The sequence below is a fragment of the Chlamydomonas reinhardtii genome, chromosome 10, assembly GCF_000002595.2.
Source record: "Chlamydomonas reinhardtii strain CC-503 cw92 mt+ chromosome 10, whole genome shotgun sequence".
In the NCBI taxonomy this organism is placed as follows: Eukaryota; Viridiplantae; Chlorophyta; class Chlorophyceae; order Chlamydomonadales; family Chlamydomonadaceae; genus Chlamydomonas; species Chlamydomonas reinhardtii.
In genome coordinates this window covers 4,271,264-4,282,703 of record NC_057013.1, presented here as the reverse complement: position 1 = coordinate 4,282,703, position 11,440 = coordinate 4,271,264, and the positions used below count along the sequence as shown (strand labels likewise).

Sequence of the window (11,440 nt, the reverse complement as noted above, 5' to 3'; positions counted from 1 at the left end):
GCTCCAGCACAGGAGAGCTGCTGCGATTCTAGGCCACCTCGGTTCGCTCCAGTCCGCCCCTCCGTTAGCTGATAGAGGTTACATGTGGGACGACAGCCGTGGACTAGCCAGGGCCCCAAAAACGTACGAGACACGCACGCTCACCCGAGGAGAGATCCCCGAATGACCCCCATGCTCCTCGCCTCCGGAGAGGGGAGGAACCCCAGGCCCGGCTCACCGCAAACGCTAGCGTTGCTCACCTAAGCCGTGGGTCGGCGTCATAAGACTACCTCTTATTGCGAGTCCCTAAGCTGACAAGCTAGGGTGAGGCCGGTGGCGAGTCCGCTGTTGGCCCTACCAAGATAACCCCTCCAACATCATCTGACGCTAGGAATGGGTGCTGGTTCGGGACAAGGTCCCAGCGGCGCGGAGGCCGACGCAGACTCACAAACGCAGCTAGCCGTGACCAGAAGTCCGCAATCACCTCCACACCTATCCTTCGCACAACAGCAACCTCCGCAGTCCGGTCTGCAGCATCACGGCAAGCGTAAAGGCGCTGTCGGCCGTATTCCAGGGCCGCCACAGCAGCCAAGCACACGATGTCCCACACCGCCTGCGATAGCCCTGGTGGCGCCTGTACTAACCACAACTGGTTCCGTGTGATGTCCACATTCGCATGCTCCCGCATCACATCACGCAGAGCCTCCGCCACCACACAGTCCCAGAAGTGATGAACCCTAGCCCCAGCAGTCATCTGAGTCCCACACGGGCATTTCTCCACGCGTCCATCTGCGGCCCACGCCGCAAGCATCCCAAAGCCCGTGAACCCATTGACTGCCAGACGCCAGAGCGGTTCCTTGTGTCGCGGCTCCCACACCAAAGCCCACAGCCGCGCCAGGGCCGCCCGCAGCGCATGAATCGCTTCCGCTGGCGGCGCGGCGCCGCTGTAGGCCTCTTGGATGAAGGCCAAGTGACGCACGCGGAGTGCGTCGTACGCAGGCGCAAGTTGAAGCTGGGTTGCCTGCTTCACCGTAAGGGTCAGCAAGGGCACGTCAGCCGCGCCATGCCGCCACCCCAGGCTCTGCGCAAGCAGCAGCCATACCTGGGGGGCAGGAGGCGCGGAGGCCGCGCCGCCAGGCGCATGCAATGTGGCCGACGCCGCCACCCTCCACGCCGCCGGTACACGGGCCAGCAGCGCGGAGAATTGGGCAGCAGCATCCGGGCCGGACTGCAGCTCCGGCGGCACGCGCGCCATATCCGCAATGCGCAGGATGGGGCGCAGGACGGACCGCTTGTACTGCATAGTGCAGCGACGCGCGAGGCGCGGCCCCAGCGCACCAGTCGGCTTGGAAGCCACCAGCTGGCGCACCGCGGCCAGCGCCTCCCAGCACCGCACTGCCGTGCCGAGCGTGAGCAGACCCGGCAGCGCCATGAGAGCCGGGAAGTCACGTCCGTTAGCTGATAGAGGTTACATGTGGGACGACAGCCGTGGACTAAGCCAGGGCCCCAAAAACGTACGAGACACGCACGCTCACCCGAGGAGAGATCCCCGAATGACCCCCATGCTCCTCGCCTCCGGAGAGGGGAGGAACCCCAGGCCCGGCTCACCGCAAACGCTAGCGCTGCTCACCTAAGCCGTGGGTCGGCGTCATAAGACTACCTCTTGCGAGTCCCTAAGCTGACAAGCTAGGGTGAGGCCGGTGGCGAGTCCGCTGTTGGCCCTACCAAGATAACCCCTCCAACATCATCTGACGCTAGGAATGGGTGCTGGTTCGGGACAAGGTCCCAGCGGCGCGGAGGCCGACGCAGACTCACAAACGCAGCTAGCCGTGACCAGAAGTCCGCAATCACCTCCACACCGATCCTTCGCACAACAGCAACCTCCGCAGTCCGGTCTGCAGCATCACGGCAAGCGTAAAGGCGCTGTCGGCCGTACTCCAGGGCCGCCACAGCAGCCAAGCACACGATGTCCCACACCGCCTGCGATAGCCCTGGTGGCGCCTGTACTAACCACAACTGGTTCCGTGTGCCCAGCTATCTACATATGCCATGGAAAGTGTGACGCACCCGGTGCGTTTGCGCTACAGCGCGATTCAGCTCAAACCAACTAGCATGATCGATTATTCGCAGCTTCTTGTATACGTGATCTTCTTTCCAGGCCGCGAGAGCGAGTGCAGCGTATGAACGAAGCCGGTAACTGCGCTTTCTTGGCTTCCTCGAGAATGCGCGCAGCTATAACGTACAGTGCGATGTATTAGCGAAACAGTCTGGCCTGCCAGAGCGCGCACTTGCAAGAATTTCAGAGCGCGCTCGTTCCGATCGGCTGGGATGAAAGCTTACACGATATGTGCGAGCAGCTGTATCCGTTGATATAATCGGTGAGCAAAGTCATGGACAGTTGCGATGTGCTGTGAACTTTTAGCACGCTCGGCGACCCAGCTCGGCGAAGCCCCTCTACGCTCCTCGCTGGTGTGTGATGGGACAGGGTTCAAGGCAGGTTGGCGAGGTCCCGTAGGGTGCAGCCGATGCCCAGACCCGTAAGCAGACAGCAAACAGTTTGCAGTGGCAGAGCAGAAGTGCATGAGTGCCCCTCCACGCTCCTCGCTGGTGGGGGGAGGGAAACCTCCCCCCTGCACCCCCCTCCCCTTCTGCGCGCTGCACGACACGCCTGCGGGGGGAGGGAAACCCTCCCCCCTGCACCCCCCTCCCCCAGCTTCCTAAGTGACGTGCCTCAGCGGCGGGCTAAGAGAATCGTATGGGAGGGGGGTGCAGGGGGGGAGGGTGTCCCTCCCCCCGCTTGAGGGGGGGCGCAGGGGGGGGGGACCCCCCCGCTTAAATGCATATCGACCAGGAGAGCCCCCCCCCTTGATATCGACTACAACAAACGTCGATGCAGGCCACGATCAGTCGGCACTGATAGCTGGGCGCAGGGGCTAAGTTGGGCCCTACGACGCCCACCGGGGCGCTCTCGTGGGCGCTCTCCTATCAACAAGGCGTACATACGTCATACTAGCAGTACCATTGAGCAGCACTCGCCTGCACGGCCGATGCGCCTTGCGTCATCAGTCCAAGCTGCAGCAAGACAACATGCAAAGCCGTGGACGGTCCACCCTATCGAGCCTCCGTACAGCCCGGGGCGATACAAAACGCCCCAGTACTAATCAGCATTCATACAAGGGCATTTATGGCCGCACTGAATGCAGCACATGCCAGAGCGAAACGGGGGAAAGGGCACATGTGTCACAATCTCACACACAGCCAGCAAGTGCAGCACGTCCTGGGGTGCCGTTCAAATGTTCACATGCGGTCATGGGCTGTTGGCGTACATGCGGCTGTGTGCGTGCACCCGATATGGCAGTAACAGGTGCGTGCTCGTCTGCTTGCTTGTTCGCCCTGACTGTGCCGTCTTTAAATGTCGCCAACACGTGTCGATTTCTTCCCGCGTCTCGTCAAGACGGGCAAGACAGGAAATCCAAATTTGATCATTGCTTAGTGCGTGCGCGTCGCGGCAGTGCGACAGGCATCCATACAGCCCTCCATCTATAACCAACGCCGCGCGCCTAGTTACATCCAACAATGCAGAACCTTTACTCGGACACCCTGCCGGAGCCCTGGACGGACTCGCTCACAAACAAGAAGCGAAGAGGCTCGCTCATTCGCCCGCCATGCACGCAGCTAGGGTTGCTTCAACGCCCGGCGCCCTCCCAACCGCCGTCGCTGCGGCTTGCACCGCCGCCGCCGCGGCGGCTTCCAGCAAGCCCGCTGCACGCTCCAGCTGCCGCCGACTGTCCGCCAGTTCCTCGGTCGCAGACCTCAGCGCACCCAGCGCCGTCCACAGCACAAACCCTAGCGCCAACGCCACCAGCAGCAGCACCAGCGCCGCCGCCACAAGCAACCCACCAGCCTGTGACTGGGCCGCGCCGTCCGCCGCTGCGGTCAAGGCAGCACCAGCCGTCGCAGCAGCAGACAAGCCCCGGCGTCTGGATGACATGGTGCGCAGCACTGCGGCTGCACCGGCGGCGGAGCCGCCGCTGGCCGCCAGGGCGGCGGCGGCTGCCAGCGCCTCATTGTCCGCGTCCGCCGTCTCCACGTAGCCCGGCGCGACACCCGAGAGGGCAACGGGGATGGGCGTGGGCCGAGCGGCAGCGGGAGAGGCGTCCGCCGCCGCGGCGGCGGCGGCGACACGCGAGCGGGTTGCGGCGGTGGCCACCGCCCCCTCTGTGGCTGGTGAGACGTCCTCGGCGCCGAACACCTTGTCCAGCTCCGCCCGCAGCTGCTTGTAGTACCTGCGCGGTGGGGAGGCGGCGCCGGAGAGGGCGGCGAAGAGACGGTTCATCAGGGCCTCAAGCCTCAAAGGCATGTGACAGAGCAGCTCAGCCTACGAACGCGTGTGGCCAACCACACCACGCGCCTGCCAACGCGCCGGCACGTACTGGCACGGTCTTGCCTTCCCGTACACACAGACGCACACGGGCACACACATACGCATACACACACGGGCCTCCCTCACGCACCCGCGCGACTCCTTGGGGCACGCCGCCAGTACCCGTCCCTTGAGAAGGTACAGCGCACGACTGCCGTACCACTCGGCCTGGGGGAAGTAAGGGGGGCCGGTAGTTAGCGCTGTTACTTCGCAAAGGTGGGTTCGGCGCGAGGTGGGGTCAAGCGCTGTGTGCAAGTGTACTTACCAGTGTGCTTGCGTGCGTGTGCTTGCCCTTGTCCATTCAGCGGGACACGAGCTGTTGCCCTTAAACAGTCTGTCCAGTGCCCGCCCTGTTGGTGCACGCCCTGCGTACCTTGAGTGAGGCTGTGAGCCGCGTCTTGCCCGGCCCCGCGTGCCGGCCCACCACCTGCACCGTGATGGTCACCACGCGGCCCACCCCCATCGGGTTGGGCGTGATGCGGTTCTCCACGATGAACCCCGCATCCGTCTTGGCGACCATCTGTGTGTGCATGAACACAAGAGCGTGTGTGGGGGCGTGGAACGTGTTGGGAAAGAACAAGGGCAAATGGATTTGGAATGCATGTGTACGTTTGTGCCAATGGGAGGAGGCACGGAACGCTGCGCCGCACAGGTCAATGTCACACAGAGAGAGCGGCGCTAGCATAACTGCAGCAGGATTGCGCAAACAACAGCGGCGAGCGTGGGAGCGGTCAGGCCTGCGGCGGTGTCTCACCCTCTGCGTGTGCTCCACGGGTGTGGTGCCGACCAGGGGCGTGGGGGTGAGGTAGGTCATGTATCGGGCCATGGGCGCCCGGCCCTCCTTGTCAGGGCCCCAGCCCACCACCACCACAGCAGCCGTGACGCCCTGCAACACCAAGGCCCAAGCCGCAGCTCAGCACCGGGCAGCGCAGCACAGCAGGGGCAAGCAGCGGGCGAGCACGCCATCAGCGCTGCATTGGCCGGTAGCTACGCACCGCCCCCAAACGCTCAAACTCCCAGCCCCAAGCCTCCCAGTCAAGCCCTCCACGGCCCAGCTAACAAACACACACACAAATAAGCATTTTCGCCCCCGTCAGCCACACGCACCATGCCGTCTGCCACCCTGGCCGTGACCGGTGACTGGTGTCCGAACAGCGCGTTGGCCAGCTCGTGCGGCCCGGTGCGCACCACAAAGTCCCCCACCACGTGCTCCAGAGGCGGCAGCGGCGGCAGCAGCGCCGCCAGACACGGCTCGGCCACATCCACGCTCCAGAAGTCGAACGGGTCCGCGTTGGGGCTGTGGGTCAGCAGCGCGTCCGCGTCCGTGGCGGCGGCGGCGGCGGCGGCGGGCGGGACGTCGGCGCGCATGTGACCCTGGAGAGCAGGCGCACCCGGCGCGGGCGGCTGGGGCGCGTCGCTGTGTGCGGGCGGGGAGGCGGCACCGGACTCGGCCGAGGTGGTTGCGAGGGTGCTGGCGGCGGCGCTGCCGGCGGTGGTGCTGCCGGTGCGGCGCCCTTGTGGCGGCGGCGCCAGCACGGCGCCAGTGGTCACTGAGCTCCCGCCGCTGCCAGCGGATCCGGCGGAGCCGGCTGCTGCGGCCGCTGCACTGATGCTGCCGCTGCTGCTGGAGGTGCCGTCGTTGCCACCGCCGCCGCCGCCGCTGCCCTCGCTGGCCCCGGCCACCACGCCGATGAGGGTGGTGAAGCCGCGGACCAGCGGCCGTGTCAGGCCGCCCGCCAGGGACTTGAGATGGGAGGGCGCGGCACTGGCGCCGCTGCCACTACTGGCGCCGCTGTACGAGCCATCCGCCTGCGCCGATAGCAGGGTTAGGGTTGCTTTGCGTAAGACATTTTGAAGACGATTCAGAGCGACAGGTGCAGGGGCTTGGTGAGGAAGATGCGCGATGAGCAAAGCAGGCCGCTGTACCAGCTGGCATCCACGCACACCGCTGTCACAAAGCTTGTGCGCACAAAAGGAGGAACTTCCAGGCCTCCGTATGCGTTCTCACAGCCGCACACAAGAGCACACTGGGACTGGGCTCTCAAGTGCGTATGGAGCTTTCACTGTTGTGCCCCACCCCACATGCCCGCCCCTCCCCCCCCATGACCCGCCCCGTCGGCTTCCATTGGGACTGAATGCGATAACACACACACACACACACACGCACACACACACATACACACACACACGCACCTGCATCACCTCCCGCCAGCCGCCGGCAGACGTTGACGCCAGTGACGCGGCGGAGGCTGACTGCCGCGACACCGCCGCCGCCAGCTCCTCGCCAAGCAGACTCAGGTCGCCTTCTGCTGGCGGCGCCGCTGCCAGGCACAGCTGCATGTTGACAATGACCGTGGGGGCGCCGCTGAGCGCGCTCTTGTCCACCCGCTCCATGCGCCGGCAGTAGCGTCGCCCCGCCCAGAGCGGTGCTACAGCCGGCGGAGCGGCGTCTGCCGCTGGCGTTGTTTCCGCCGCCACCACCGCAGCAGCCACAGCCACAACTGTGGCAGGTGTGGCGACTGCCGGGTCTGCCTCGAGCTCCTTCGCCCCCAGGCCCCGAGATGCAGACAGCGGAGGAGGACTCAGGCCGCTGTCCAAGCTGTGTCGGTTGTATGACGGGTCGTAGGCTGCTACTGCCGCCTCCACCGCTGCCACCTCGGCTGCTACTGCCGCCCCCGTCTCCCCTCCGCGCAAGCCACCTGCATCTCCTGGCGGCCCTTCCGCCGCAGTGCTGGCGGCACTGAAGCTGGTGCGGTCACTGCTTCTGCTGCTGCTACTTCCGGTTCCGTCGCCCTCGCTGACGCCGGCGGCGCTGCTACTGCCGCGGCTGCGCGTGCTGGCGTCCTCGGCCGTGGCACTGGCGTCTGCGGCAGCGGCCACCCCCGCCGCCGCAGCGGCGGCGCTGGACGCTTGCGCGAAAGGCGAGCTCACTGGGGATTTGGAGGGTCCAGCCGCGGCAGCGGCGGCGGCATGGGTGGAGCTCCCACTACCAGCGGTTGCTGCTGCTGAACCTGATCCGCAGCCACTGCCACTGCCGTTGTCGGCACTGCTAGTGCAGACCTGCTGCGACCCACAGTCCTCCTCAGCGGCCCCCGCGTCTCCTGTCAGTGCCCCAGCCCCAGCCTCGGCCCCTGCCGCGTCTGCGCCGGGCCCGCCTGGCGCTGGTGCTGCTGGCCCGGGCTCGCCTTGCTGCCGGTCCTGGCGTGGTGGGCTGTGCCCGTGCACGGCGTGTGGACCATCCGCTACCTGCTGCAACTGCGGCTGCTGGTGTTGGTGGTGCTGGTGTTCGAAGGGCACGCTCCACAGCGGCACCTGCGTCTTGGCCAGCAGTCGGCCCTTGGAGTTGTGAAGCTCAATGCGCACGTCGCCAAACTGCGATTGGCATGGGGTTGGGTTGGGTCGGGGGCGGGGACGGGGGTGAGCCGTCCATGGACACGACGTCTAGTGGGGATGCGGCATCGGGAGAGCGCAGGCAGACCAGCAGGCGTATGAGGGGCTGCTGTTTATGACGCATGGGCGGCACACCTCCATCTGCCCCCAAACCTTTACACATCTCCACCCTACTGCGGGCACGTGGCCCCGCCCTCATGCTCATCCTCCTGCACGTCCTCGTTGAATTCACACCCCTTCCGTCCCTTCCCTTCCACCTTCGCTTCCCGCTCCTTCCAGCCTCCTTGGCACCCGCTCACCTGTGCCCGTGCCGCCGCCTTGCCCTTGAGCCCCGCTACGCCCGCCAGCGCCCGACCCAGCGGCACCGCCAGCTCCATGTCGGGCGGGTCGGCCTCGCCGCCCACCACCGCGCAGCGCAGCGGCCGACTGGCCCCATAGCCCGCCAGCCTGCGGGGGTTTGGTGGCCCGCGGGAGGGGGGGGGGGTCGCCGTTTGCGTGGAGAACGGGAATGATTGAATTACGAATATGAAGTGCCGACGTCGGGGAGGGGGGCGGGGCGTGGGTAGGCGTGGGCGTGGGCGTGAGCGAGCAGGGGGGCGCGCTGCGGACAGGTGGCCGACAACCACCCGGCCGCCCCGCACTGCCCTCACCACACCCACCCACCCACACACACACCCACATACACACACATACGCCTGCAGGGACACAACTATGCACGGGCTTGCACAAAAGCGCCCAGCCGTGTGTGACAAGGGCGCAGGAAGGCCCCGGCAGTCCTGGCAGCCCCAACCGTCCCGGCCCGACCCAGGGCTCACCCCACGTGCACTGCCAGCCCGGCGCCCGCCGGTGCTGCGGCCGGTCCCGCCAGCCCCCTCAGCCCCTGCAGCTGCAGGTGCAGTGTGTACGGCTGCAGCAGCTGCTGGATCTGACTGGGGTCCTGCAGCGCCGCGCGGGAGGCTAGCAGCTGCAGAGAGAAGGAGGGGTGGGAGGGAGGGGGCGTTGCGTGCCCGGGCCAAACAAGTTTAGTTATCGGGGTGTCTGATGGGGACCAGGATGGGGCTGGGCAAGGATAGCCGTAAGCATGGGCTGCAGAGAGCGCTCAGCGCCGTGTGTCACAAGCGCATCAAAGGAGAAGGTTCACAGGCGCGTGTGTGTGCGTGAGCTTGTGTGGTCGGCTGGTTAACAACTTTCGGTGTAGACGTGTGCTTCAGCCGTTCTGCGACCACACATGCCACCCCATGATGCCGGCCCCTCCCCGCGACCCCCCCCCCCCCCAACCCTCCCGCCCCCCCCCACACACGCACGCCCTGACGCCCCGCCCCACCTCCTTGTAGGTGCTCTTGGCGTGCACCGCCACCCCGAAGGCCAGGGTGCCGGGCCGCAGCCGCCCCAGGCCCGAGTCGTCGTACAGGGGCATGCTGCGAGCAAAAGGCGGCAGCGGAAGTGGCAGTGGCGGCGGGGCCGGCCCCGGGGGAGTTGTAGATGCCATCCCATATTAAACCGAACCGAGTGCAAAAGAGCGTAGAGGGCGTGGCCTATGCTGGGGGGGGGGACGTCAGCCAGGGCTTTAATTGTGGATCTAGGGCAGCGCCCCGCGCTCATGCACCACCTAACACCCATCACCAAACCTACCACATACCACCGAACCTGCCGGTGTGTTTCCCCGCCACCGCATCATCCAGGCGCCCCACCTGTAGCTGATCTCCTGCCCCAGCTCCGCCACTGCGTTGAGCACCTCCCACATGGACAAGGACACCTGCAGGCAGCAGGGGGAGCAGGAGGGATGGGGCCGGGCTGAGAGTGTGAGGCGGCGAGACGAGATGCCCCGGGGCGGTTGGGGCCGTGGTCGGGGAGCGTGTCGGTTTCCAGCCGCCCACCACGTCTGGCACCCACACCCACCCACCCACCCACCCACCCACCCATCCCCACATATACACACACACACACACACACACACACTCACATACACACACGCAAACACGCGCCCACCTGCCCCATGAAGGACTCGAAGTGGCGGATGTCGTTGTCACGCACCCGCAGCTGCAGCTCCATGTCCTCAGACACATGGTCTAGCGGGAAGGTCAGGCTGCACCCGCCGCCACATGTGCGCATGCGTGTTAGCAACGTGTGTGTGTGTGTTAAACAAAAAAACGTGTGTGTACCGGTATGTGTGTGCATATGTGTGTGTCACCAAGGCAACCCACATGGCCGCAGGGCCGGAGCCGCCCACCCAGCGGCCACCAGGTGCCGCATCATCACACACCGCGCATCCAGAGCAGCCCGCGCAGCCCGTGGCGCCATTGCCCCCACCTGGAGCCCCCATGCTACCCGCACCGCCCCTTGGTGGCAAGCCGCGCACCCCTCCCCTCCCCACCCACAAACACGTGCGCCCCGTGTCCCACGCCCCACGCCACCGAGGGCTGTGCCCACGGGGCCACGTGGCTGCAGCCGCCTCACCTCTGCTCCCACATGGGGTTGCGGTTGCGCAGCAGCACTCGCGTCTCCGCCTCCAGCAGCGGCCGCGGCTTGGCGCCGCCGCCCCGCTGCAGACTCACACGCACCAGGCTGTGCGGGAGGGGGCGGGGGTGGGGTTGTAACTATCAGCCCCAACTAAACCAAACCAAGCCAAACTACCAGAGCACAGGCTGAGGCGAACGATGCAAGCTGTGGGGGTGCATGCATGGAGCACAAGGTGTAACTAGCGGAGAATTTAAGATTGCCAGCTGCACACGGGCCAATGGCGTGACGCCCAACCTCCTCATCTCATCACACCTGGCACAGGCAACACGGCCTTGACTACGGCATGCATGTCCCTGATGGGCACAGCTGCCCAGCTCCTCAGCTGCCAACTACGCGCAGGCTCCCAACCCTCGACCCGTTCACGACACCGTTTCAACAGGTCCCAATGTCCCACGCGCCCCCGCCCCCAGCCGCCCCTGCTGCCAACCAACCCGACCAGCCACCCGGGTGCCTCACGGGTCGCATGTGGCGCTCCGCCCGGGCCCCAGGTCCCGCGCCTCGCGCACGTGCACCACCAGGAAGAAGTCCGCACCCAGCCACTGCGAGCTGTGGCTGAGGATGGAGCCGACGCCGTGCAGGCGAGGTGAGTTGGCGGCTGCTGCGAAGGCGGCCACGGAGCGGGCGCGGGTTTGCGGGATTGTGCCGCTTGGGGACGAGCAGTCCAACGGGCTGCGCGAGGCAGTGTCAGCCTTGCCGACGAGCAGCTTGCCGCCTCGCAGGTCCATCGTCAATTGGGATGTCAGCCCCAGCAGCCCTGTTCGTCCTGGCCCCGTTTGGCCTTGCCACATTCCTGCGAGCCCCTCGACCGTGCCGCTGCTCATTCGCCGTGCGTTGCACCGCCGAAGCCTGTTTTGTTCTATGTTTTCGCTCATTCTCCACACGCATCGAAAGGCTTGTGCAGTGCTAAGGAGCCATCAGTTTCGGGCAGCCTAGCGAGCTTGCCCGGCGTTGGTGTGACCCGAGCTTAAGCGTAATGACGTTAACACAGCAGAAGTCGTCATTGCATGGCCTTTGGCCGTTGTCGATAAGGGTAAGAGGGAAGTCTGCGTGGGACGGTTGAAAGCGAAAGGGCACCAGGCACATTAGCTGTCTTTATTTGTGATGTCTGTCACAAGGAAGTAGTGTCCG

The 11,440-nt window shown here is 65.8% G+C and overlaps 2 protein-coding genes across 2 annotated transcripts; both read right to left on the bottom strand.

The window, feature by feature from the left end:
- Positions 1-66: 66 nt before the first annotated feature.
- Positions 67-2,344, bottom strand: CHLRE_10g450626v5 (uncharacterized protein). Its single transcript, XM_043066959.1, has 3 exons — positions 2,047-2,344; positions 1,165-1,437; positions 67-1,081 (listed from the first exon to the last, which is right to left on the bottom strand). The coding sequence occupies exons 2-3, from the start codon at positions 1,409-1,411 to the stop codon at positions 1,032-1,034; spliced, it is 297 nt and encodes a 98-aa protein (XP_042920356.1). The 5' UTR covers positions 1,412-1,437; positions 2,047-2,344; the 3' UTR covers positions 67-1,031.
- A 498-nt stretch (positions 2,345-2,842) lies between these two features.
- Positions 2,843-11,404, bottom strand: CHLRE_10g450600v5 (uncharacterized protein). The gene is made up of 13 exons (XM_043066958.1): positions 10,769-11,404; positions 10,250-10,357; positions 9,782-9,878; positions 9,484-9,548; positions 9,117-9,210; positions 8,608-8,756; positions 8,092-8,239; positions 6,596-7,774; positions 5,510-6,211; positions 5,157-5,288; positions 4,776-4,922; positions 4,494-4,570; positions 2,843-4,265 (listed from the first exon to the last, which is right to left on the bottom strand). The coding sequence occupies exons 1-13, from the start codon at positions 11,035-11,037 to the stop codon at positions 3,632-3,634; spliced, it is 3,801 nt and encodes a 1,266-aa protein (XP_042920355.1). The 5' UTR covers positions 11,038-11,404; the 3' UTR covers positions 2,843-3,631.
- Between the last annotated feature and the right edge of the window lie 36 nt (positions 11,405-11,440).

What these genes read in the sequence shown, in the direction of transcription:
- CHLRE_10g450626v5 (XM_043066959.1), bottom strand. Translation starts at nt 1,411, where the DNA reads ATGGCGCTGCCGGGTCTGCTCACGCTCGGCACGGCAGTGCGGTGCTGG. An exon ending in ATTCTCCGCGCTGCTGGCCC is followed by an intron (nt 1,082 to 1,164) that starts GTGTACCGGCGG and finishes CCTGCCCCCCAG; the next exon opens with GTATGGCTGCTGCTTGCGCA.
- CHLRE_10g450600v5 (XM_043066958.1), bottom strand. Translation starts at nt 11,037, where the DNA reads ATGGACCTGCGAGGCGGCAAGCTGCTCGTCGGCAAGGCTGACACTGCC. An exon ending in AGGCGGCGGCACGGGCACAG is followed by an intron (nt 7,775 to 8,091) that starts GTGAGCGGGTGC and finishes TGCCAATCGCAG; the next exon opens with TTTGGCGACGTGCGCATTGA. An exon ending in GCTGGCGGGAGGTGATGCAG is followed by an intron (nt 6,212 to 6,595) that starts GTGCGTGTGTGT and finishes CTATCGGCGCAG; the next exon opens with GCGGATGGCTCGTACAGCGG.